The sequence below is a fragment of the Callorhinus ursinus genome, unplaced genomic scaffold (genome assembly GCF_003265705.2).
Source record: "Callorhinus ursinus isolate GAN/ISIS: 27379988/994484 unplaced genomic scaffold, GSC_fseal_2.0 scaffold13, whole genome shotgun sequence".
NCBI classification, from domain to species: domain Eukaryota; kingdom Metazoa; phylum Chordata; class Mammalia; order Carnivora; family Otariidae; genus Callorhinus; species Callorhinus ursinus.
Genome location: NW_027397075.1, coordinates 25,864,660 through 25,887,007, shown reverse-complemented (window position 1 = coordinate 25,887,007; position 22,348 = coordinate 25,864,660). Strand labels below are relative to the sequence as shown.

The 22,348-nt window shown below is 46.2% G+C and overlaps 1 protein-coding gene across 1 annotated transcript in view; it reads left to right on the top strand.

The window, feature by feature from the left end:
• The window catches only part of GPA33 (glycoprotein A33), a 45,214-nt gene that overhangs the window by 15,736 nt on the left and 7,130 nt on the right, over window positions 1-22,348 (top strand). Inside the window, exons 3-4 of the mRNA XM_025878021.2 lie at window positions 12,610-12,826; window positions 20,608-20,760. Of these exons, the coding sequence (XP_025733806.1) occupies window positions 12,610-12,826; window positions 20,608-20,760 (370 nt within the window). The remainder of the gene's footprint in view (window positions 1-12,609; window positions 12,827-20,607; window positions 20,761-22,348) is intronic.

Below are 22,348 nucleotides of genomic sequence, written 5' to 3'. Positions count from 1 at the left end.
CATCTATTCATAAGCTTGAGTGAGGTCTACTTTATTTTTATTTATTTTATTTTTGGGGGTGGGAGGAAGAAGAACACATTCAAAATTTATTCTCCAACAGACAGCCAGCATCAGCAGGTAAAACTGCAGGAGTTTCTGCATAGATCATATATTCATGAGGCATTATTTGCTTAACAGTGAGAAAGGCTCTGGTATGTTCTCTGTAACAATATGTACTTCGCAGTGTGAAAAAGGGCGAGTCTTGCGTCCCACTTACAATTCCGGGAGGAAAGGCATGACTTGGCCAAAAAAAAATTTGGATCCTAAAGTCAGGTACAATAACACAGAAGAACTTTTGAGAACAGTCTTGATCTACTTTTCCACATTGAAGGAGACTGACTTCTCCACCCAGAAATTAGGGTCTTTCATTCTCCTCCTTTGTTAAACCATTAGAGCAATGTTTCATCCTTTGCTTCATATTACATATACAAAAAGGGGAATAAAAAAATCACAAAAAATATCTCGCATGGCCCCACCATACATAAATTCAGGTTTAAGAAAGGGTGTCAGGACACTTCAGCTGTCCTAAAATAGGAAAATAGAGACGTCAGCTACAAAGCTAAAAATTAAATGAGGTGGATAAATGAGAGCTTTCACACCCATGACTTGCCTATTCCAACTTCGTAACCTTCACATGATACTCAAGAACAGTTTTCATAATTACTTGGCATAAGCTGCACCAAGGACATTTTTATACAAATTACTACGTGAACCTAGGGGTGCCTAGTCTGTTGAGTTGGTTTTGGCTCAGGTCATGATCTCAGGGTCATGAGATCGAATGAGCCACTAGTCGAGCTCCACACTCACAGGGAATTGGGGGGGAGTCTGCTTAAGATTCTCTCTCTCCCTCTCCCTCTGCCCCCCCCACCCCATGTGCTCTCTCCTCTCTCAAATAAATAAATCTTTTTAAAAAATTAGTATGTGACCCTATAAGAAACATGCCCTTCCATGAGTCTCTTCAAGAATAAAAACCCAGCTCTTCCATTGAGTAGGCACTGGTGAACTAAATTAAGTCACCCGAGGTTCCCTGCTCAGGTGCCTACTCCTCATTTAAAAAAAATGAGATACTTATTTTAAAATACCGGCCACTCTTGGAGCTCTAGCTGAACTGTATTTAAATAAGCAGCAACACACATTGACTCCCAAAGGACTAAAATCAGTTGAGGGCATCCAACTTAAGGTTCCAAGGTGGAAGGAATTTTGTAATTCTACAACCTTAGTTGTTGTTGTTGTTGTTGTTGTTGTTGTTGTTGTTTAAGTACACAAAAAAAGAAAGGATGGGTGTAGGGTTGGGGGTCATACAAAACAGGTCCCTAAACAGATGCCAGATCTTGTTCATGTACCTGCATATGATCATCAGGGAAGTATATAGCCCATGAGGCTAACAGTTGTCTTTTCCATGGTGTTTCAGTAAGTTCCAGAGTGAGGTCTACTTTTAAAAGGCAAATGTGGGGGCACCTGGGTGGCTCAGTCAGTTAAGCACCGGACTATTTATTTATTATTATTATTTTTTTATGTTATGTTAGTCACCATACAGAACATCATTAGTTTTTTTTTATGTTATGTTAATCACCATATATTACATCATTAGTTTTTGATGTAGTGTTCCATGATTCATTGTTTGTGCATAACACCCAGTGCTCCATGCAGAACGTGCCCTCTTTAATACCCATCACCGAGCTAACCCATCCTCCCACCCCCCTCCCCTCTAGAACCCTCAGTTTGTTTTTCAGAGTCCATAGTCTCTCATGGTTCGTCTCCCCCTCGGACTTACTCTCCCTCATTCTTCCCCTCCTGCTATTTTCTTCTTTTTCTTTTTTCTTAATATATGTTGCAATATTTGTTGCAGAAGTACAGATCTGCGACTCAACAGTCTTGCACAATTCACAGCGCTCACCATAGCACATACCCTCCCCAATGTCTATCACCCAGCCACCCCATCCCTCCCACCCCCAACCACTCCAGTAACACTCAGTTTGTTTCCTGAGATTAAGAATTCCTCATATCAGTGAGGTCATGTGATACATGTCTTTCTCTGATTGACTTATTTCACTCAGCATAACACCCTCCAGTTCCATCCACGTCGTTGCAAATGGCAAGATCTCATTCCTTTTGATGGCTGCATAATATTCCATTGTGTATATATACCACTTCTTCTTTATCCATTCATCTGTCGATGGACATCTGGGCTCTTTCCACAGTTTGGCTATTGTGGACATTGCTGCTATAAACATTGGGGTGCACGTACCCATTCGGATCCCTACATTTGTATCTTTGGGGTAAATACCCAGTAGTGCAATTGCTGGATCGTATGGTAGCTCTATTTTCAACTGTTTGAGGAACCTCCATACTGTTTTCCAGAGGGGTTGCACCAGCTTGCATTCCCACCAACAGTGTAGGAGGGTTCCCCTTTCTCCACACCCCCGCCAACATCTGTGGTTTCCTGACCTGTTAATTTTAGCCATTCTGACGGGTGTGAGGTGGTATCTCATTGAGGTTTTGATTTGGATTTCCCTGATGCCGAGCGATGTTGAGCACTTTTTCATGGGTCTGTTGGCCATTTGGATGTCTTCTTTGGAAAAATGTCTGTTCATGTCTTCTGCCCATTTCTTGACTGGATTATTTGTTTCTTGGGTGTTGAGTTTGAGAAGTTCTTTATAGATTTTGGATACTAGCCCTTTATCTGATATGTCATTTGCATATATTTTCTCCCATTCTGTCGGTTGTCTTTTGGTTTTGTGGACTGTTTCTTTTGCTGTGCAAAAGCTTTTCATCTTGATGAAATCCCAATAGTTCATTTTTGCCCTTGCTTCCCTTGCCTTTGGCGATGTTTCTAGGAAGAAGGTGCTGCGGCTGAGGTTGAAGAGGTTGCTACCTGTGTTCTCCTTTAGGATTTTGATGGACTCCTGTCTCATGTTTAGGTCTTTCAACCATTTGGAGTCTGTTTTTGTGTGTGGTGTAAGGAATGGTCCAGTTTCATTCTTCTGCATGTGGCTGTCCAATTTTCCCAGCACGATTTGTTGAAGACACTGTCTTTTTGCCATTGGACATTCTTTCCTGCTTTGTCAAAGATAAGTTGACCATAGAGTTGAGGGTCCATTTCTGGGCTCTCGATTCTGTTCCATTGATCGATGTGTCTGTTTTTGTGCCAGTACCATACTGTCTTGATGATGACAGCTTTGTAATAGAGCTGGAAGTCCGGAATTGTGATGCTGCCAGCTTTGCTTTTCTTTTTCAAGATTCCTCTGACTATTCGGGGTCTCTTCTGGTTCCATACAAATTTTAGGATTATTTGTTCCATTTCTTTGAAAAAAGTGGATGGTATTTTGATGGGGATTGCCTTGAATGTGTAGATTGCTCTAGGTAGCATTGACATCTTCACAATGTTGGTTCTCCCAATCCATGAGCATGGAACGTTTTTCCATTTCTTTGTGTCTTCTTCAATTTCTTTCATGAGTATTTTATAGTTTTCTGAGTACAGATCCTTTGTCTCTTTGGTTAAATTTATTCCTAGGTATCTTATGGTTTTGGGTGCAATGGTAAATGGGATCGACTGCTTGATTTGTCTCTCTTCTGTCTTGTTGTTGGCGTATAGGAATGCCACTGATTTCTGTGCATTGATTTTATATCCTGCTACTTGACTGAATTCCTGTATGAGTTCTAGCAGTTTTGGGGTGGAGTCTTTTGGGTTTTCAACATACAGTATCATATCATCTGCAAGAGTGAGAGTTTGACTTCCTCTTTGCCGATTTGGATGCCTTTGATTTCTTTTTGTTGTCTGATTGCTGTGGCTAGGACTTCTAATACTATGTTGAATAGCAGTGGTGAGAGTGGACATCCCTGCTGCGTTCCTGACCTCAGGGGAAAAGCTCTCAGCTTTTCCCCACTGAGAATGATGTTTGCTGTAGGTTTTTCATAGATGGCTTTTATGATATTGAGGTAGGTACCCTCTATCCCTACACTCTGAAGAGTTTTGATCAGGAAAGGATGCTGTACTTTGTCAAATGCTTTTTCTGCATCTGTTGAGAGGATCATATGATTCTTGTTCTTTCTTTTGTTAATGTATTGTATCACGTTGATTGATTTGCGGATGTTGAACCAGCCTTGCAGCCCAGGGATAAATCCCACTTGGTCATGGTGAATAATCCTTTTAATGTACTGTTGGATCCTATTGGCTAGTATTTTGGTGAGAATTTTTGCATCCATGTTCATCAAGGATATTGGTCTGTAATTCTCCTTTTTGACGGGGTTTTTGTCTGGTTTTGGGATCAAGGTAATGCTGGCCTCATAAAATGAGTTTGGAAGTTTTCCTTCCATTTCTATTTTTTGGAACAGTTTCAGGAGAATAGGTATTAATTCTTCTTTAAATGTGTGATAGAATTCCCCTGGGAAGCCGTCTGGCCCTGGGCTTTTGTTTCTTGGGAGATTTTTGATGACTGCTTCAATTTCCTTAGTGGCTATAGGTCTGTTCATGTTTTCTCTTTCTTCCTGGTTCAATTTTGGTAGCTGATACATCTCTAGGAATGCACCCATTTCCTTCCAGGTTATCTAATTTGCTGGCATAGAGTTGCTCATAATATGTTCTTATAATTGTTTGTATTTCTTTGGTGTTGGTTGTGATCTCTCCTCTTTCATTCATGATTTTGTTGATTTGGGTCATTTCTCTTTTCTTTTTGATAAGTCTGGCCAGGGGTTTATCAATCTTGTGAATTCTTTCAAAGAACCAGCTCCTAGTTTCGTTGATCTGTTCTACTGTTCTTTTGGTTTCTAGTTCATTGATTTCTGCTCTGATCTTTATGATTTCTCTTCTCCTGCTGGGTTTAGGCTTTAGTTGCTGTTCTTTCTCCAGCTCCTTTAGGTGTAGGGTTAGGTTGTGTATTTGAGGCCTTTCTTGTTTCTTGAGAAAGGCTTGTATTGCTATATACTTTCCTCTCAGGACTGCCTTTGCTGTATCCCAAAGATTTTGAAGAGTTGTTTTTTCATTTTCCTTGGTTTCCATGAATGTTTTTAATTCTTCTTTAATTTCCTGGTTGACCCATTCATTCTTCAGTAGGATGCTCTTTAGCCTGCATGTATTTGAGTTCTTTCCGACTTTCTTCTTGTGACTGAGTTCTAGTTTCAAAGCATTGTGGTCTGAAAACATGCAGGGAATGATCCCAATTTGTAGGTACCGGTTGAGACCTGATTTGTGACCTAGGATGTGATCAATTCTGGAGAATGTTCCATGGGCACTAGAGAAGAATGTGTATTCCGTTGCTTTGGGATGGAATGTTCTGAATGTCTGTGAAGTCCATTTGGTCCAGTGTGTCATTTACAGTCTTTATTTCCTTGTTGATCTTTTGCTTAGATGATCTGTCCATTTCAGTCAGGGGGGTGTTAAAGTCCCCCACTATTATTGTATTGTTGTCAATGTGTTTCTTCGCTTTTGTTATTAATTGTCTTATATAATTGGCTGCTCCCATGTTAGGGGCATAGATATTTATAATTGTTAGATCTTCTTGTTGGATAGGCCCTTTAAGTAGGATATAGTGTCCTTCTTCATCTCTCTTATTACAGTCTTTGTTTTAAAATCTAATTTGTCTGATATAAGGATTGCCACCCCAGCTTTCTTTTGGTGTCCATTAGCATGGTAAAGTGTTTTACACCTCCTCCCTTTCAATCTGGGGGTGTCTTTGGGTCTAAAATGAGTGTCTTGCAGACAGCATATTGATGGGTCTTGTTTTTGAATCCAATCTGATAGCCTGTGTCTTTTGATTGGGGCATTGAGCCCATTTACATTCAGGGTAACTATTGAAAGGTATGAATTTAGTGCCATTGTATTGCCTGTAAGGTGACTGTAACTGTATATTGTCTGTGTTCCTTTCTGATCTCTGCTGCTTTTCAGCTCTCTCTTTGCTTAGAGGACCCCTTTCAATATTTCTTGGAGGGCTGGTTTCGTGTTTGCAAATTCCTTTAGTTTTTGTTTGTCCTGGAAGCTTCTAATCTCTCCTTCTATTTTCAATGACAGCCTAGCTGGATATAGTATTCTTGGCTGCATATTTTTCTCGTTTAGTGCTCTGAAGATATCTTGCCAGTCCTTTCTGGCCTGCCAGGTCTCTGTGGATAGGTCTGTTGCCAATCTAATCTTTCTACCATTGTAGGTTACATATCTCTTCTCCCGAGCTGCTTTCAGGATTTTCTCTTTGTCTCTGAGACTCGTAAGTTTTACTATTAGATGTTGGGGTGTTGACCTATTATTATTGATTTTGAGAGGCGTTCTCTGTGCCTCCTGGATTTTGATGCCTGTTTCCTTCCTCACATTAGGGAAGTTCTCTGCTATAATTTGCTCCAATATACCTTCTGCCCCTCTCTCTCTTTCTTCTTCTTCTGGGATCCCAATTATTCTAATGTTGTTTCATCTTATCGTATCACTTATCTCTCGAATTCTGCCCTCGTGATCCTGTAGTTGTTTCTCTCTCTTTTTCTCAGCCTCTTTATTTTCCATCATTTGGTCTTCTAGATCGCTGATTGTCTCTTCTGCCTCATTTATCCTAGCAGTTAGTGCCCCCATTTTTGATTGCACCTCATCAATAGCCTTTTTGATTTTGACTTGGTTAGATTTTAGTTCGTTTCTCTAATAACTTCCACGCTTTTTTCAAGCCCAGCTAGTATCTTTAAAGTCATGATTCTGAACTCTAGGTCCGACATCGTACTAATGTCCGTATTGAGTAGGTCCCTGGCTGACGGTACTACCTCTTGTTCTTTTTGCTGAGGTGATTTTTTTTGTCTTGTCATTTTGTCCAGAGGAGAATAGATGAATGAGAGAACAAAATGCTAACAGGTTAACAACGTCCCCAGCAAATATACTGTATACAAATCAGAAAAGACCTGAAACCAGGGGAAAAGAAAGGGAAAGAAAGAAAAAAGAAAGAGGAAAAAAAAAAGACAAAAAGATAAAAACAAAAACAGAACAATACAAAAAAAGCAGACTATGATCAAATATGATCAGGCTGGTGCATAGATCAGTGCCACACACTAGATTTTGGGCATATTATGGTCTGTTAGAAAAAAGTGCCTTCTAAAATTTTAAAGGAAGAAAGACATATATGTACAAAATAAGGGTCGATACAATGACGGGATGGAAGATGACTGTAATGATGAAAAGTATAAAAGATTTTATAAAAGGAATTGATAAGTTGTTTGAAAAAAGAAAGAAGAAGATTTAAAAAAAAAAAGAAAAAAGGGAGAGAATGTGGTCAGGCAGGAGACTAGAACAAAGCCATACACTAGTCATTTAGGGTATATTTTGACCTGTTAGAAGAAACTGTATCTCAAAATTTTAAAGAGAGAACAACTTATATATATATGCCAAAAATAAGGGTAACTACTATGAAGGGATAAAATATGACTTTAAAAATGAAAAATAAAAAAAATTTTTTTTTAAAAGGGATTGATAAGATGTTGGTTGAAAAAGGGAAAAAGAAAAATTAAAAAAAAACAGTTAAAAAAATTAACTTTGATGAACTAATGAATCATGGTAAAAAAAAAAGCCATGAATTCTATGTGTAGTATTCCCCTAGCGCTGGAGTTCTCCCGTTCTCCTTAATCGGTAAACTTGGTCTTGGCTTGCTCGCTGCTCGTGCTGATCTTCTGGGGGAGGGGCCTGTTGCCGTGGTTCCCAAATGTCTTTGGCGGAGGCTGAATTGCCCCGCCCTTGTTGTTCTGGTCTAAGCAAGCTGCTCGGGTTTGCTCTCAGGAGCTTTTGTTCCCTTCAACCTCTCGGGACAGCTTTGGAGGACCAGGGTGAAAATGGTGGCCTCCCAATCTCCACTCGGAGGAGCTGAGAACTCGGGGCCCCGCTCCTCAGTGCGCCCCCAGAGAAAAGCAGTCACTCTCGTGTCCCCGGTCTCCGGCCGCACTCCGTGCTCATCCGGCCTGTGACCGAGCATTTCTATCTCTGGCACCCGACCCCGTGTGGAGTCTCCAAACCCAGCAGATCCCTGCGGTGCATTCCCGCGCGGCTCCTCCTGGGGGAGAAAGGGGAGTCTCCCCGGCTCTGTCACTTGTTGGGTTCCTGCTGGAGGCACAGTGTCCCAGCTGGGCCGCGGATCACAGTTTATGGCCACCCCGAGCTGAGAGCCCGCGACTCTGCTCCGTCTCTGCAGCCGGCTTCCCCGCTCCAATACTTGGGAGCTCTGGCGCACTCAGGCACCCCCAGTCTTTCTGTGACCCCGAGGGTCCTGAGACCACACTGTCCCGCGTGGTTTCCACCCCCCGCTTAGCCACTGCAGCGACGTCCCTCCGCGGAGCCGACTTCTAAAAGTTCCGATTTTGTGCTCCGCGGCTCTAGCACTTGCCAGAAGCGGCCGACGGAGGCCCCCCCCCCCCGCCGTCTATCCTCCCGAATATCGCCTCGGATTCACTTCTCCGCACGTCCTACCTTCCAGAAAGTGGTCGCTTCTCTGTTCAGAGAGTTGTTGCTACTCTCCTCTTCGATCTCCTGTTGAGTTCGTAGGTGTTCAGAATGGTTTGATCCCTATTCAGCTGAATTCCTGAGACCAGACGAAATCCAGGTCTCCTACCTTCGCCATCTTGCTCCGCCCCCTCCCATCATGAGTTTTGGGTGTAGTGTTCCATGATTTATTGTCTGCGCATAACACCCAGTGCTCCATTCAGTACGTGCCCTCCTTAATACCCATCACCTGGCTACCCCATCCCCCACCTCCCTCCCCTCTGAAACCCTCAGGTCGTTTCTCAGAGTCCATAGTCTCTCATGGTTCGTCTCCCACTCTGAGTCCCCTCCCTTCATTTTCCCTTCCTTCCCCTAATGTCCTCCATGCTATTCCTTATGTTCCACATGTGAGTGAAACCGTATGGTAATTGTCTTTCTCTGTTTGACTTATTTCACTTAGCATAATCCCTTCCAGTTCCATCCATGTCGATGCAAATGGTGGGTATTCATCCTTTCTCATGGCTGAGTAATATTCCATTGTATGTATGGACCACATATTCTTTATCCATCATCTGTGGAAGGGCATCTCAACTCCTTCCACAGTTTGGCTGTTGTGGACATTGCTGCTATGAATATTGGGGTGCAGGTGCCCCTTCTTTTCACTACGTCTGTGTCTTTGGGGTAAATACCATGTAGTGCAGTCCCTGGGTCATAGGGTAGTTCTATTTTTAACTTTTTGAGGAACCTCCATACTGTTTTCTAAAGTGGCTTGCATTCCCACCAACTTGCATTCCCACCAAGAGTGTAAGAGCTTTCCCCCTTTCTCCACATTCTCTCCAACATTTGTTGTTTCCTGCCTTGTTAATTTTTGCCATTCTAACTGGTGTAAGGTGTTATCTCAGTGTAAGCCCTGGACTCTTGATCTTGGCTCCGGTCTTGATCACAGGGTCTTGAGTTCAGGCCCCGTGTTGGGCTCCATGCTGGGTGTGGACCTACTTAATAACAAAAAAAAAAGAAAGAAAGAAAGAAAGAAAGAAAGAAAGAAAGAAAGAAAGAAAGAAAGAAAGAAAGAAAAAAGAAACAAAAAATGCAAACGTGCCTGCCAGAGGTAAGCATTAGGTCCCTGGAATACCCAGAGTGAAAGCATTTACCTTTTTCCCTGACAGGAAAGAAGGGGTGACCCAGGACACCCAAGGCCTAGAGCAGCAGGACCCAGGGGAAGGAGAGTAAATCCTGCCTGATGCACCCTGTTGTCTATTGCCCTGGGGACCCTGATGGGCCATGGGCACAGGTCTTATCTATTTCCAGAATCTCAGGGTAAAACCTAGAGAGGGAAGCTGCAGCTTTTAGCTTGAACAAACTGAAGGCTGTCTCTTTCACCATCACATGTATTCAGCCAACCAGATGTAAGGTCTCATGAGGCACTTTTCTGAGTGCTTAATAAACACTAAAGTTCTTCTGTTGACTGATGGATCCCCCACTTCCAAAAGGATTTGAGGCAATCCCCTTGAGAGTAAGCAAGGGTGCGGAGAAGGGATTAAATCTGTATCCTCAAGGAGATTATTGTGACAGGTCCGGGCAAGGGGGCGGGGGTGCAGGATCCAGGGAGGAAGCCTTGGGATAGCTGTGTTTAGGAGAAAGGTTGGGGCATCAAGAGCCCCAGGCAGAGCCAGCCCGTCAGAAAAGAGCTGAGCTGGGAAGGATCTGCATTCGTGGGCTGGTCCTCAGCTCAAGACACCTCCTCCTCTCCCGCCCTGATGCTCCTCCCCTTCTCAGCCAAGCTTCCCGAGGGTTACCGGCCCCTCCCAGGGCAGTTGCAGTTATGCCCTGCACAAGGGTACCCAGCCCAGGGAGCCTGCACTCCAGTAGCCAACTCGCGTGCCCTGGCACAGGCTGTGTCGATCCAAAAACTAGGGCACCTTGTCCTAATTTGCCCAAAGGACCTGTGCAGCATCAGACCTGCACTGTGTCTCCACACTCCCTTCTCTACCCAAGCCTGCTCTGCCTTTGGCCTCTACCAACCCACTGATGTCACTGGCAACTTTTGCTGATTCAATGTACTCATTAAGGCTTCCCCTTGTTTCATCTCTCGCTAGCATTTCCCACTATCGACCACTTTCCCATCTCGGAATCTTCCTCCCTTGGCTCTTTGGCAGTCCCATCTTGGGTTTTCTTCTGATCCATCTGAGCTCTCCCCGACCTTTCAGAATGAAGTGTGCTGGGGACTTGGCATGCCATACTCATTTACCTGGGGTGGCCTCCTCCAGCCCATGGCTCAGTTAATATCTAAGTCACTGACTTCCAAACCTTCATTCCCAGGTGCACTCAGCTGCCCTATCCACTCCTACTGAGCTCCACCGGGGTGTCCCTTCGACACTTCAGGCACATCACCTATTAAACAGAATGCATCATTTTTTCTTAAAACATTCTCTGTCTAGGTGTTTCTTCTCTTGGAAGTGACATCACTGTATACCCGGAATATTCAGGCCAAAGACCCTCCCCCTTGAGGTCTGCCACTCCCTGACTCCCAGTCCCATCGGTCTACCCTGTTCACCCTCCCCAAATTCACTTCATCCTTCCCATCTGCACTGCCACAGCCTGATCCAAAGACCCATCGTTTTTCATCTGAATTGCTCAACTCATTTCTTAACTGCCTTTGCTTCTCCTTCTAATTCATTTCCCACCCTGTGCTGAGAGTTGACTTCCTAAAATACATGGCTCTCTAGTGCTTTCAGGATAAAGTGTAACCGATTCAGTCCCGTATACACAGTGCCTGCAGTCTGGCAACGCAGAATCGCCAGGGTCCGGGCTCTGAAACCAGATGTCTGGTTCAAATCCCTGCCCTGCCATTTGGTTAACCACGTGAACTTGGGAGAGGTACTTAACCTCTTGGTGCCTTGGTTTCCTCATGTGTAAAATGGGTGTAATCATAATACCTCCATCATGGCAGTGTTGTGAGATAATACACACAAAGTGCTTGGAATAGTACCCAGCACAGAGCACACACTCAGTAAAGAGCACCTATGATCCTTATTACTACCTGCCCATGCTCATCTTCCACCTACCCTCACACACTCACCTCCATTCATACTGAACCACTTGGGGTTGACCCAGAGCTTCCCACTCCTAGGTCTTTCTTCAATGTTCTCCCTTTGCTTAAAATGCCAAATACATCTGTCCTCCTGCAACGTGCACCACTCCAACCCCCTAGCCCTTTGCCTGGCCGGTTCTCCTTTGTCCTTCAGGATCCAAGCCACTGTCTTCTGGGAACTCTTCCAGGAAGCCTTCCCATACTTCCCAGTTTAGATGTAATGCCTCTATTCTGAGGCCCCGTAGCTAATCATAGGGTGTCATAACATTTATCCTTTGAGGGCAGAAATCATGAGTTATTCATCTTTGAATATCACGCTCAATAGCGATGATGTCTAGCACTTAACAGCAAACCTACCGTGTCAGGCAATGCCCGAACTGTTTTGCATATATACTTTAATCCTCACAAAAATTGTATAAAATAGGTGTTATTGTTTTTATCTCCATTTTGTAGAAAAGGAAATGGAGTCACATTTTGCTCAAGGTCATATGACTAGTAAGTGGCAGAGTTGGGATTTGTACTTGGGCAGTTTGGCTAGAAAGTAGTGATCTTAGCCAGTTTCATGTTCTTTTTGGTAAACAATGAGTAGATCAGTGAATAAATAAATTCCAAAGGTAAGAGTCAAGTAAATAAAGTGGGCTTGGAAGCCAATGGCGGCCGCCTAGCACAATGTGTGGCACGTGATAGGTGCTCATTAAACTCTGGTTGTCTGAATGAGTGAGAACAGTTTGAAATCGAATGGGTAAGAGAGATGCCAGAGGTTACCAGAGGTGAAGGTGTGGGGATCCGAGAAAGCCCTTTATCCATCTGTGCTTCTGTGTTATGAACTGCCTATCTGCCCTGGTCTTTTAGTATTTTCATTAAAAGGACACATACATTATAAGAGGAACCCACAAATGGGCACTACATATTAGAGCTGTTTCTTCTGAGGGGTTGCTGAGTCAGCCCTTTGGGCCTGGGAAATGGTGGATGAGGCTACTCAGCACAGGCTGAAAGCACCATGCCAAGACTTGGGGTAAGGCCAAGTGGTGTTTCTTCTTCCTCCCAGGAAAGGGTGCTCACCTGGCAATTTTCGTTGAAAAGCTACATCTATGGTGAACTTTACAAGAACCGCGTCAACATATCGAGCAATGCTGAGCAATCAGACGCCTCCATCACCATTGACCGGCTGACCATGGATGACAACGGCACGTACGAGTGCTCAGTCTCCCTGATGTCAGACCTGGTGGGAACCTCGAAGTCACGCATCCGGCTCTTGGTCCTCGGTGAGCGTCTCTGTCTCCTTCCTGGGGTGGCAGGGAGGTGGGGCAGGGAGGCGTGCTCAGAGAAGAAGCGCCCTTGTGGGAAGGTAAAGTCAGAGGCAGCCAGACCTGACCAGGAGCTCAGACTCCTCCCCTCATCCCATCTGCCTGGGCAGGGGGCAGCTCTTCCCTTTTTAACCGAAGACTATTCTGAGTGGCCCACCAATGGCACACAGTTCCAGGGCAGTGGAGAAGGCTGGTTTGGAGTGGCCCTGGGGTTAGCCTGGGAAATTCTGCCCATGCTCTATCCAGCGCTCTTCCCCATAATGCAGCTCCCTTCCTTTTCATCGCAAACTTATTAGGGAGAAGAAAAAGAGAAATCCTAGATCCTAAATAAGCACTCTCACCGGGCCTTCCTTTGGTGCTGAGAGCCAGATTGTGAACTTCCCCGTCATAAATCCAGCTAATCAGTAGAAACCCTTCACACCAGCATCTCTCCACCCCTGGGCCCCAACCACACACCGAAGATCAGGCTCTACTACCTTTGAAATATGTCCCAAGATGACATTCTCTTCATACAGATAACTTATTGTTGGAGCTTATAGTTTTGGAAGATTCGGAACAATCACCTACTTTAGTATCTTCATTTTGTAGATGAGGCCCAGAGAAAGTAGGCACCTGACTCAGTCAGTTACTGGATGCATTTTAATGAATGGCTCCTCTAGGTCCAATATAAGGAATGGCCTCCACCCTGGAAGGTAGCAATGCTTTAAACCAAAATGATGGATCATTTTTCCTTTATTTTTTCCATTTATACTCCTTAGTGGGATTTTTTTAAATTGCGGGAAGTGGCTGCCTGGCTTTTTGAAGCATTGTGTCAATCAAACAATGTAGCCCCGAAGAGAGAATAATTAACCATCTCCTTCCATCTTACCACCAGCCTGGTAGCCAATGGTAATATTCCTCCATACTTTTCTCCACGTCCTTTTCAACTATGCAAGTGTGCATGCACACACACACACTTTTTCTTTCTTTCCTTTCCTTTGGAAAAAAAAAAGAGAGATCATATTATAAAGATCACTTGGCAATATTTTTTTGGGTAATGTTTCATGCATATTTCTCCAGATCAATACCTATAGATCTACCTGTTAGCAGCATACATTCCATCACGTGGATGTACTATGATTTATTCAAGTGTTCCATCCTGATGGATATCCTCAGGCTGTTTCCAGTTTTGTGTGTGAACAATACTGATATATATAGATATTCTTCCACTCTGTTGTTTATATTTCTATTGGATAGATTCTTAAAAGTAGGATTTCTGGGTCAAAGACGATGCCTTCATTAAATATTAATCCATACCGACAAACTACGTTCCTCAAAGCAACTTACATTGCTATGGCATTTTATGAGCACGCCTGTTTTCCCATATCTTTACCAGTACTGAATGTTATCAATCTTTTTAATTTTTGTAAATTTTGTTAATTTGTTAGGTGAGAAAAAATTCAGTGCAGTCTAAATCAAAATGTTAATCTAGCCACTAATGAGCTTCACTACCCCCATTTGGGCACAACCCCCTTCATGACATGAATCAGCCTGCACCCCCACCCTGCCATTGCAGCCTGCTCCAGCCGGCTTCTCTTGCTTCTCTTGGCAACAGGCAGGCACCACAGTCCTCAGGGGGATCCCCAGGGACCCAGAGGTATCTATAGAGCCCTTCCATCCTCATGCTGCAGGATCAGCACTTGAAGAACTTACAGGTTTCTGTCACTCAGTGAGCCTCAGCCAGAGAATGAGAGATGTCAGCTCCCAACACTAGGGAACCCCAGTCTCCATGTCGGATTCTTTTGGTGCCTCCCTGGCTTGACCCGAGATGGGGGAAATACCTCCTTCTCTTCCCCCAAGAGAAGGAGAGGAAATGCTCATGGGTCCTTATTCCTAAGCGTCCTCTTCAAAGAGATCTCCTTCCTGCTGAACCTCCAGGCTTCTCTTGCTTGGGTGGGAGGAGGGTCACTGATAACCTAAGGATTCGCTCTTGGAAAGGCTGCTGGGATGTTTCTCATGCTTCTCCTTAATACTGAGGACACTTACTCCCCTGGAGGTTGTAGTGGAAATTCTGAGGCACAGGAGAAATCCCGATCTGTATCATGCTGATGTTTTCTATCACGTGTTTGAGGTCCCTTGTCATGTACCACCACCTCTGGGAGTATAAAAATGAACTTAATGTTCTTTTTTTATGTCTTTAAGCCTTATTTTTTACACTTAGACCTTTATTTTACCTGGAATTTATTTTTGTAAATAGGATGCTAGGAGTCTAACTTTGTTTTCTTCCACATGGATAGCCAATTGCATCAGCATCATTCACTGTACCAAAGAAACACTGATCATCCCACTGGGATGCTAGCTTTGTCACACAGGAAGTTCTTACACAGAATGGCTGCTTTCTTACTCCTTTTTTTGTTCACTTTTCTTTTGATTATTCCTATGCTGATATTACATGGTTTTGATTACAGTATGTTTATACTCAGTGTTGATATATATATATAGACATATCTATCTCTCTATCTAGTTTTGTTTTGTTTTTGTTTTTTTAGTTAGAGCTATCAGTGTTTGAATAGTTGGCTTTTAATACCTGGCACTGTGTAATATCTTCTGTTACTAAACTTTTCCAAAAAAAATTCTGTCAATTTTTACACATTTATTCTTCCATGTTAATTTTTTAAATCACTTTGCTTAGTTAAAAATAGAAGTTGATTGGAATTATGGTCAACTTACAAATTAATTTGCAAAGGAATGACATATTAAAAAGATTAAGTCCTCTCATCTAGGAAGAAGTATTTCAGATTTAATGACCTTCAATAACAAGGGATCTCTAACAGAATTCCAGGCCTCCCGTGGACAGATGCAGAGCCCTTTTTTTTTGGTTTGTAGAAGGAAGGCACAGGACCTCTTTCACAACCCTGCACCCATCCATGTAGCCAAATTTCCCGTTTCTCTGTGTCCTCCTGCTCTGAAAACAGAGGGGTTTTATCTTAAATAGAGAGAAAAACTACCATCAACTTGCAATGACCTTGGTCTGTGGGAAAGTTGCCACAAATTCATGGTCATAATAGTTCCCATTTACTGAGGACCAGGTATGCGCCAGGCATCTAAGAGCTTTACATTTATGGTCTCTTTTAATCTCTGCAATCCATCTGTGGAAGTGGGTATTAACACGTTTAATAGAACACTGAGGCTCGAGACACCTGTAGAAAGTGTACAAGCTTCTGTCAAAACAGGATGGCCCAAATGCAAAGCCCTGCACTGCTCCGCCATGTAAGCCTGCCACCCCCGGCCAGTAATTGATCCAGTTGAGGATGATTCCCAAATTCTTCTAGGTTTACTTACCTTTTCAAAGTACACTCTCTGTCAGTTGATAGCAGACGTAAGCTTGCCAGTGATGTTTTAGCTGGCCCCGGCAGTAACTTGAGCTCTGCCCTTCCTGGATCCATGCCAACAGAAGGTTGGCGGGGCAGAGCCCAGCCAGTTCCGGATATGCCATTTGCCCTCATTTGTCCACAGAGCACCTGCATCTTGGACACATCACTCATTGATAACTGAGGTTCTGTACCTGCTCTTCCACGTGGGAGGTCTTTGCTTAGGGTCCTGGAGATGGAAGCCCCATTGCCCCATGAGTGCATGCCTCATTGTCTCTGGGTTTTCACGGCGGGGGCTCTTGATGGTCTTAGACCTTTAGGAACGAACATTCACAGCCCCTCTCACCTCATGGACGAGGCTGTCGCCATCACACATTATCATCTTCTAGCATTTTTATAGCCGTGTTTTAGTTGCTCCCAATCTAGCTGGGGTGCCTGATGTGTTTGTCTACCCAGGACCCTTAGAGCAGGGGGCCTGCTCTCTGGAGGGCCCCTCAGGTGGAGATCTGTAGCGCACAGAAGGCTGTTAGTTGTTGAAATGGAGCTCTGCTCTTCCCACCTGCCGCTATAGCAACCTTGGTCCAAACGCAGACAAACAAATAACTGTGTTTGCCTTGCCCTCCTAAAAATACTAATTAGGAAAAAAAAAAGAGAGAGAGAGAGAAACTAAAAAAGAAAAACATTCACTCGTATCACTAGGTTTTATATTTGTCCACGCTGACTTCCGGCTCCTGTGCACATGCTTATTCATGTCCATAACTGAGTTTGTAGCCGAATGGGTTGGTACTTGGCTCTTTTCATTTCTCACCAGGTAGTGCTTTCCGCTGTCTTAGCACCTACAGTCCTTTAGGCTCCCTGCCACTTGGTTGAGTGGATAGAGTCCCCTGTCCCTGGCTGAACCTTCAGCCTGTTCCAATCAAAGCCATTATGAATAATGTAACAAATTGTTTTGTGTACATAGCTCTTAATTTTTATTTGCGTTAGCTCCTTGGACAGATATTATAGGCCAAGAAAATGCACGTTTTTATTTAGTTTCTATTCTGTAGGTCTTCCTCCAAACCCATGGCCCTGGTTGACCCCTAGCTGCATTCCTCACTTCTCCGGATCTGGTCCTTTTCTGGCTGATTCTGTCTCCTTCTGGCTTCCCTTAAGTAGCTCCCACTTTCCTTTGGCAACAAGCTGGTTGGGGGAAAGGCAGCAAGACCCCACTTACGTGTGAATGTCCGATTCCTCCTTCCCTCCCATGGCCAGCTTCATTTTAAGACAGGAACTAACTAACTAGGAGGGCAAAGACACAAGTTGAATCAGAGATTACGGAACTCAGTGTTTTGCTTTACAACGAGAGAGAGAGAGGAAAAGAAAGAGAGAGAGAAATCATTTTTGTACTCTCTGTTCAGAAATCCAGTAAAAATCTTTAAAAGAAAGTTTTGTTTCCAAAAGGCTTTTGCTACTGGGCTATTTTTAGGTAGAAGGGCTTTAATTATACGGGGCCGCCCACACGGGGCTGGGCGACCTCACAGTAAACTGAGGGAGCGGAGAGCTTTCGGACGGGGGCTGAGCACGCAGGGCGGGTCACCAGGGGGAAGCCACCTGGCCCTGCCCCCCCTCCCCCCCCCCCGCACGCGGCGCTCCGGGGGGGTTGGGGCAGGGGCGGGACCGGGCGGCTCCCCGGCCTCTGGCGCCGCCTGGCGTCTGCAGCGGGAGGCGCAGGCTTTGGAGCGGCGCGGTGCCCAGTCCCGAAGGCTCCAGGTACAGCCGCCTTCAGTCTGGGGGGTAAGAAGAGGCCACCCAGAACCCTAGATCTCCGGGAGCCCCGCAGGCCTCACCGCCCCGCAGGAGGGGCTGTTTGAACTAGAGCTGATTCGAGGTCTTCGCTGGTTGTGATGGTGGGGGGCTGGGGAAGGAATCCTTAGAGAAGATCGGGACAGAGTTGGGGGGGTGTGCCTAGCGTGAGCTGGGGTGGGAGGACAGCCTGGGGGCCGAGGGTAAGGGCCCCAGGTGTGTGTGTGTGTGTGTTGGGGGAGGTACGGACAAAAACCTGACACACTCCTTCGTAAGACTGGTCTCTTGTTAGCTCTACTGCCGCCTCCAGAGTGCATGACGGCTTTGCCTTAGTAATTTCTCCTGGCAAAGCTAGCCTCCGGATATGTCCAGCTTGCTTTTTTATGTTTCTCTAGATGCTAAATGCTCCTTTGCCTTGGTCTGTTCTCTCTCCTTTTTGTCTCGGATCCCAGAGAAGGCTGGTCACAGAAAGGCTTGACAATGGTCATGCACACCAAGTATGAGGCTGACTCCATGTGACACTAATTTGGGGGTATCATAGTTCCGGCGGGCTCTCTAACTGGGAAAGTTGTAGCCCCCTGGTCAAGGCATACCTGGGAAGCAGGCTGAGTGCTTTTCATGCGTGGAGAGGGCTGTTCCTGCACCTCTGGAGAGTTCAGGAGGCAAACTTGGCTCATCAACCCTGACCTAGAGCCAGTCTCTGGGGAAGCAGTGTTCAGCTTTGCTTGTACCTGTTTGCCGGGCCCGCGGGGCAGACGGCTGCTTGTCAGAGTGGTCCGAAGGCAGCAGTCTCTTCCTGCCCAGGCTGCTTCAGTCCCTGGGGCCTGGACCAGGATATAAAAAGGTGGCTTGTGAACCAAGCTTGGGCCTCTTAGGTTTAGGGACTGTGCAGCAGGGGCTGGTGTGTGTGTGTGGGGGGGGGTGCTGTTATTTTCTCCACGCTTGTCCCACACCTGGTGGCCCTCAGGAGAGAAGGAGCTGTGGGGCACACACACCCAAGAACCCCTTGCCTGTCTCAGAGAAAAACCAGAAGCGGCGGCCGGGTGCATCCTGGGTAGCTTCCCCCAGCCACTCGAGGGCGGGGGGGGGGGCTGTGCCACTCTGCATGCTCAGTGACCATGCATCCGTGCAGTCTGGATGGTACAATGGGTGGCGCTACTGACCAGGGCAAGCGGACCATCCAGGGGTCTGAAGAAAGAGGTGGAGGGGACAGGCCTGCCACAGGGGATTCAGTAATAGCCCTCTGCACTGTATGTTCTCCCCACTCCCAGCCCCAAGGGCACTACCTGAAGTCTCAAGCATACCTGATGCTTCTTCCTGCCTCAGGGCCTTTGCACGCTCTTCCCTCTGTGTGGAGGGCCCTCACCTCTCTCTGACCACCACCACGTCCACTATTGGCCTTGTTTACTCTCACTCTTCCTCCAGGTCACAGCCCAGGCTGTGGGGGTCAGTGTGCCTTCCCCGCCCCCGCAGCTTTGCCTCCTGCCTGGTCATGGTCCAGTTACTTGTCTTTTGCCCCCACTGGACTCCTTGAACACAGGAACTCACTCACTATGTCATCCCAGTGCCTAGCGGTCTCAGACATACAGGAAGTGCCCAACAAGGTTTGTAGAATGAGCCATCCTACCCAGTGGTGTAGGATGAGCCATCCTACGGCAATGCCAAGCAAATGGCACCAGCTTAAGATCTTCGGGAATTGTGGGAGATCGCGTCAGGATTGTGAGGGGAGGGGCCGGTTGGTTTCTGTAACCTCCTTTCTGTAGGCTTCCCTTTCCTTGTCTCTTCCTTTCTGCCCCCACCCCCACCCCTTCGGACCTCGTTCTCACCCAGCATGCAACTCTGCTACCACCTGGGGTCTCTCCAATCACCCAGCCACTCCAAATAGTTGCATTTTTCTCAGCAAAACCCAGGACAAGGGCAATGCTTAACACAAAGGGAACCTTCCTAAGAAGTCTGAGTTGAAGGGCTTCAGAGAGAGGGACCTTTCCCTAACCCAGGGGCAGGCAGACATGGCCAAATCCAGCCTGGGCCTCTGTACATGGCCTGCAAGCCAAGAATGGTTTTTACATTTATAAAGGGTTATTGAAACCATAGAAACAGTGACAGAGACTATAACGTGGCCCACAACATCTAAAATATTACCTTTGACCCTTTACAGAAATTCCGTTGTCCCCTCATCTTACAGATGGGAACACTGGGGGACTGCAAGGTTTCCCTAAAATGGCACAGATGAGCCAACATCAGAAGGAGCTCTCCTGGGCTGGTGGAGAGATCACTGGATGTGGAGTCAGAAGACCTGGGTTCCAGTCCCACCCAGTCTCCTCTCTGGGCCTCAGTATCCCCACCATTTCTAATGGTGGGGACTCTAATCTTGCATTCAGGATGCTTCCTGATGTAGGTGCGCGCTGCCTCTCTGTGATGGTGACAGGGCCACTGAGGAGATATTTTGCGGTGGATTGACCTTGCAGGACTATTTCTCACCCGTTGGCTATGAATTTCTCTGCCTGAGGACAAACAGAGCAGTAGGAGTGTGTGTCCGAGGTGGGAGGTGGCTGTCACCACGCCCCACCTGATGCGTGCCTTCACTCTGGTCCTTCCCCTGTGTAGTGCCGCCCTCCAAACCAGACTGCGGCGTCCAGGGAGAGACCGTGATTGGGAATGACATCCAGCTGACCTGCCAATCGAAGGAGGGCTCTCCGGCCCCTCAGTACAGTTGGAAGAGCTATGATGCCCTGAACCAGGAGCGGCCAACACCAGCAGGTAACAGGGTCAGTGGGGAGGACAGGCCCCCACCCCCAAATGCAAGCCCCCACCCCAAATGCTAGGGCTGCCAGGGGAGATCCTGGCCTGACCAGTCAGGTCTCCCTGAAGGGCTGCCCTTTTCCTCCCCTGCCCTCCTCCCCCTGCAGCATCTCTGAGTCTTCTCATGATAATCCCCATCTCATAGGTTGTTGTGGAAAATAAAAGTGAGTCACATAAAGCACTCCGTGGAAGCGCATAATAAATCTTCATCTGTTATCTTTGTTCCGCACAACTCAGTTCCTTGAATAAGCACGTCTGGATGGCCACTCCGTGCAAAAGCCCAAGTGGGGTTTTCATTTTGACTGTGATCATGTCCTAAAGTATACATTCAAGGCCTCAAGCCTAGCTCTGTGGTTCCACTCAAGGGCGGGAATTCCCATCGGGAATGCCCCATCCAGGCTGGTCCAGCTCAGGCTCCACGGAAGCCCTCCTTCCCAAACCTGCCCTCTGTTTGTGGCCACAGCCCCTGCACGACCAGGTGTGCCGTAAGGGTCCCTCAGTCTCAGGGAAGGAGATGTTAGGTTCAGTGGCGGTGGCCTGGAGACCTGCTTTGTACTGGGCAGCTTGCTCTTTGACCTTTGGTCAGGAAACAAACTGAAAAACAAAACAAAACAACCCTATATAAATATCTTACTGTCATTACGTTGGTGCCCACTGGTGGGGGGCGATACCTCAGTGGCATCTTTGGGCCCCAGTAGCCCCTGGCGCAGCCAGCGCTCCTGGAGATCAGAACAGACAAGGTCTGAAAGCTGCTGGCTGGCCTAACTTCCAGGCGGCCTCTCTGCTCGGTGTGGGTGAGGAGGAAGTGGGCAGCCAGGAGGGAAGCAGAGGGTGGAGACGCACTGGTGAATGGACAGGCTGGGCTCTGGTCAAACAAGGACGATCTTTGTCGGTCTGTCCTTCACTCACCTGGGGGCCAAACGAGAACTTCTTAAAAGTAATAAATAAACCCCACTCACTCCAATGTAAATTAGAAAGGATATTGTGGATTTCAACAAGTTTCCAGTTTTGTTGACAAATTTCTGGCTGGCGAATTGCTATCGAGTGTGTCTGGAATTTCTGAAAACCACCTGGCAGCTCTCCTCTGGGTTTGACGGGCCCTGCCTGTGCACGACCCGGTGACTCCAGCAATGGTCATCAAGGTCTGCCGCGGACAATGGCTGGTTGGCCCTTCCAGCAAAGGCTGGATAGGGAGAGCCAAGGCCGAAGATTACATGGTGAGCGCCGTGCTAGTTTTATAACCGGGCTGTTGTAAACCAGGGGGTGCATAAGGGCATGAAAGGCTTCTCCAAGGAGGGGGCCCCTGAGGGAGCAAGATAGCAGGTGGCTAAGAGCCTAGTGTGGGCTTGAACCCTGGCCTTGCCACTTGTTAGCTGTGTGACCATGGCAATAGCCTCTCTGTGCCTTAGTTTCTACATCTGTAAAATGGGCATAACACTAGTACTTACTTCACAGAGTTCCTGTGAAGATTAAATAAAAGAACATGTAAAGCATGGAGACCATGCCTGGTAGGTAGATGGAACTCCTTAACGCTAGGTGTTATTAA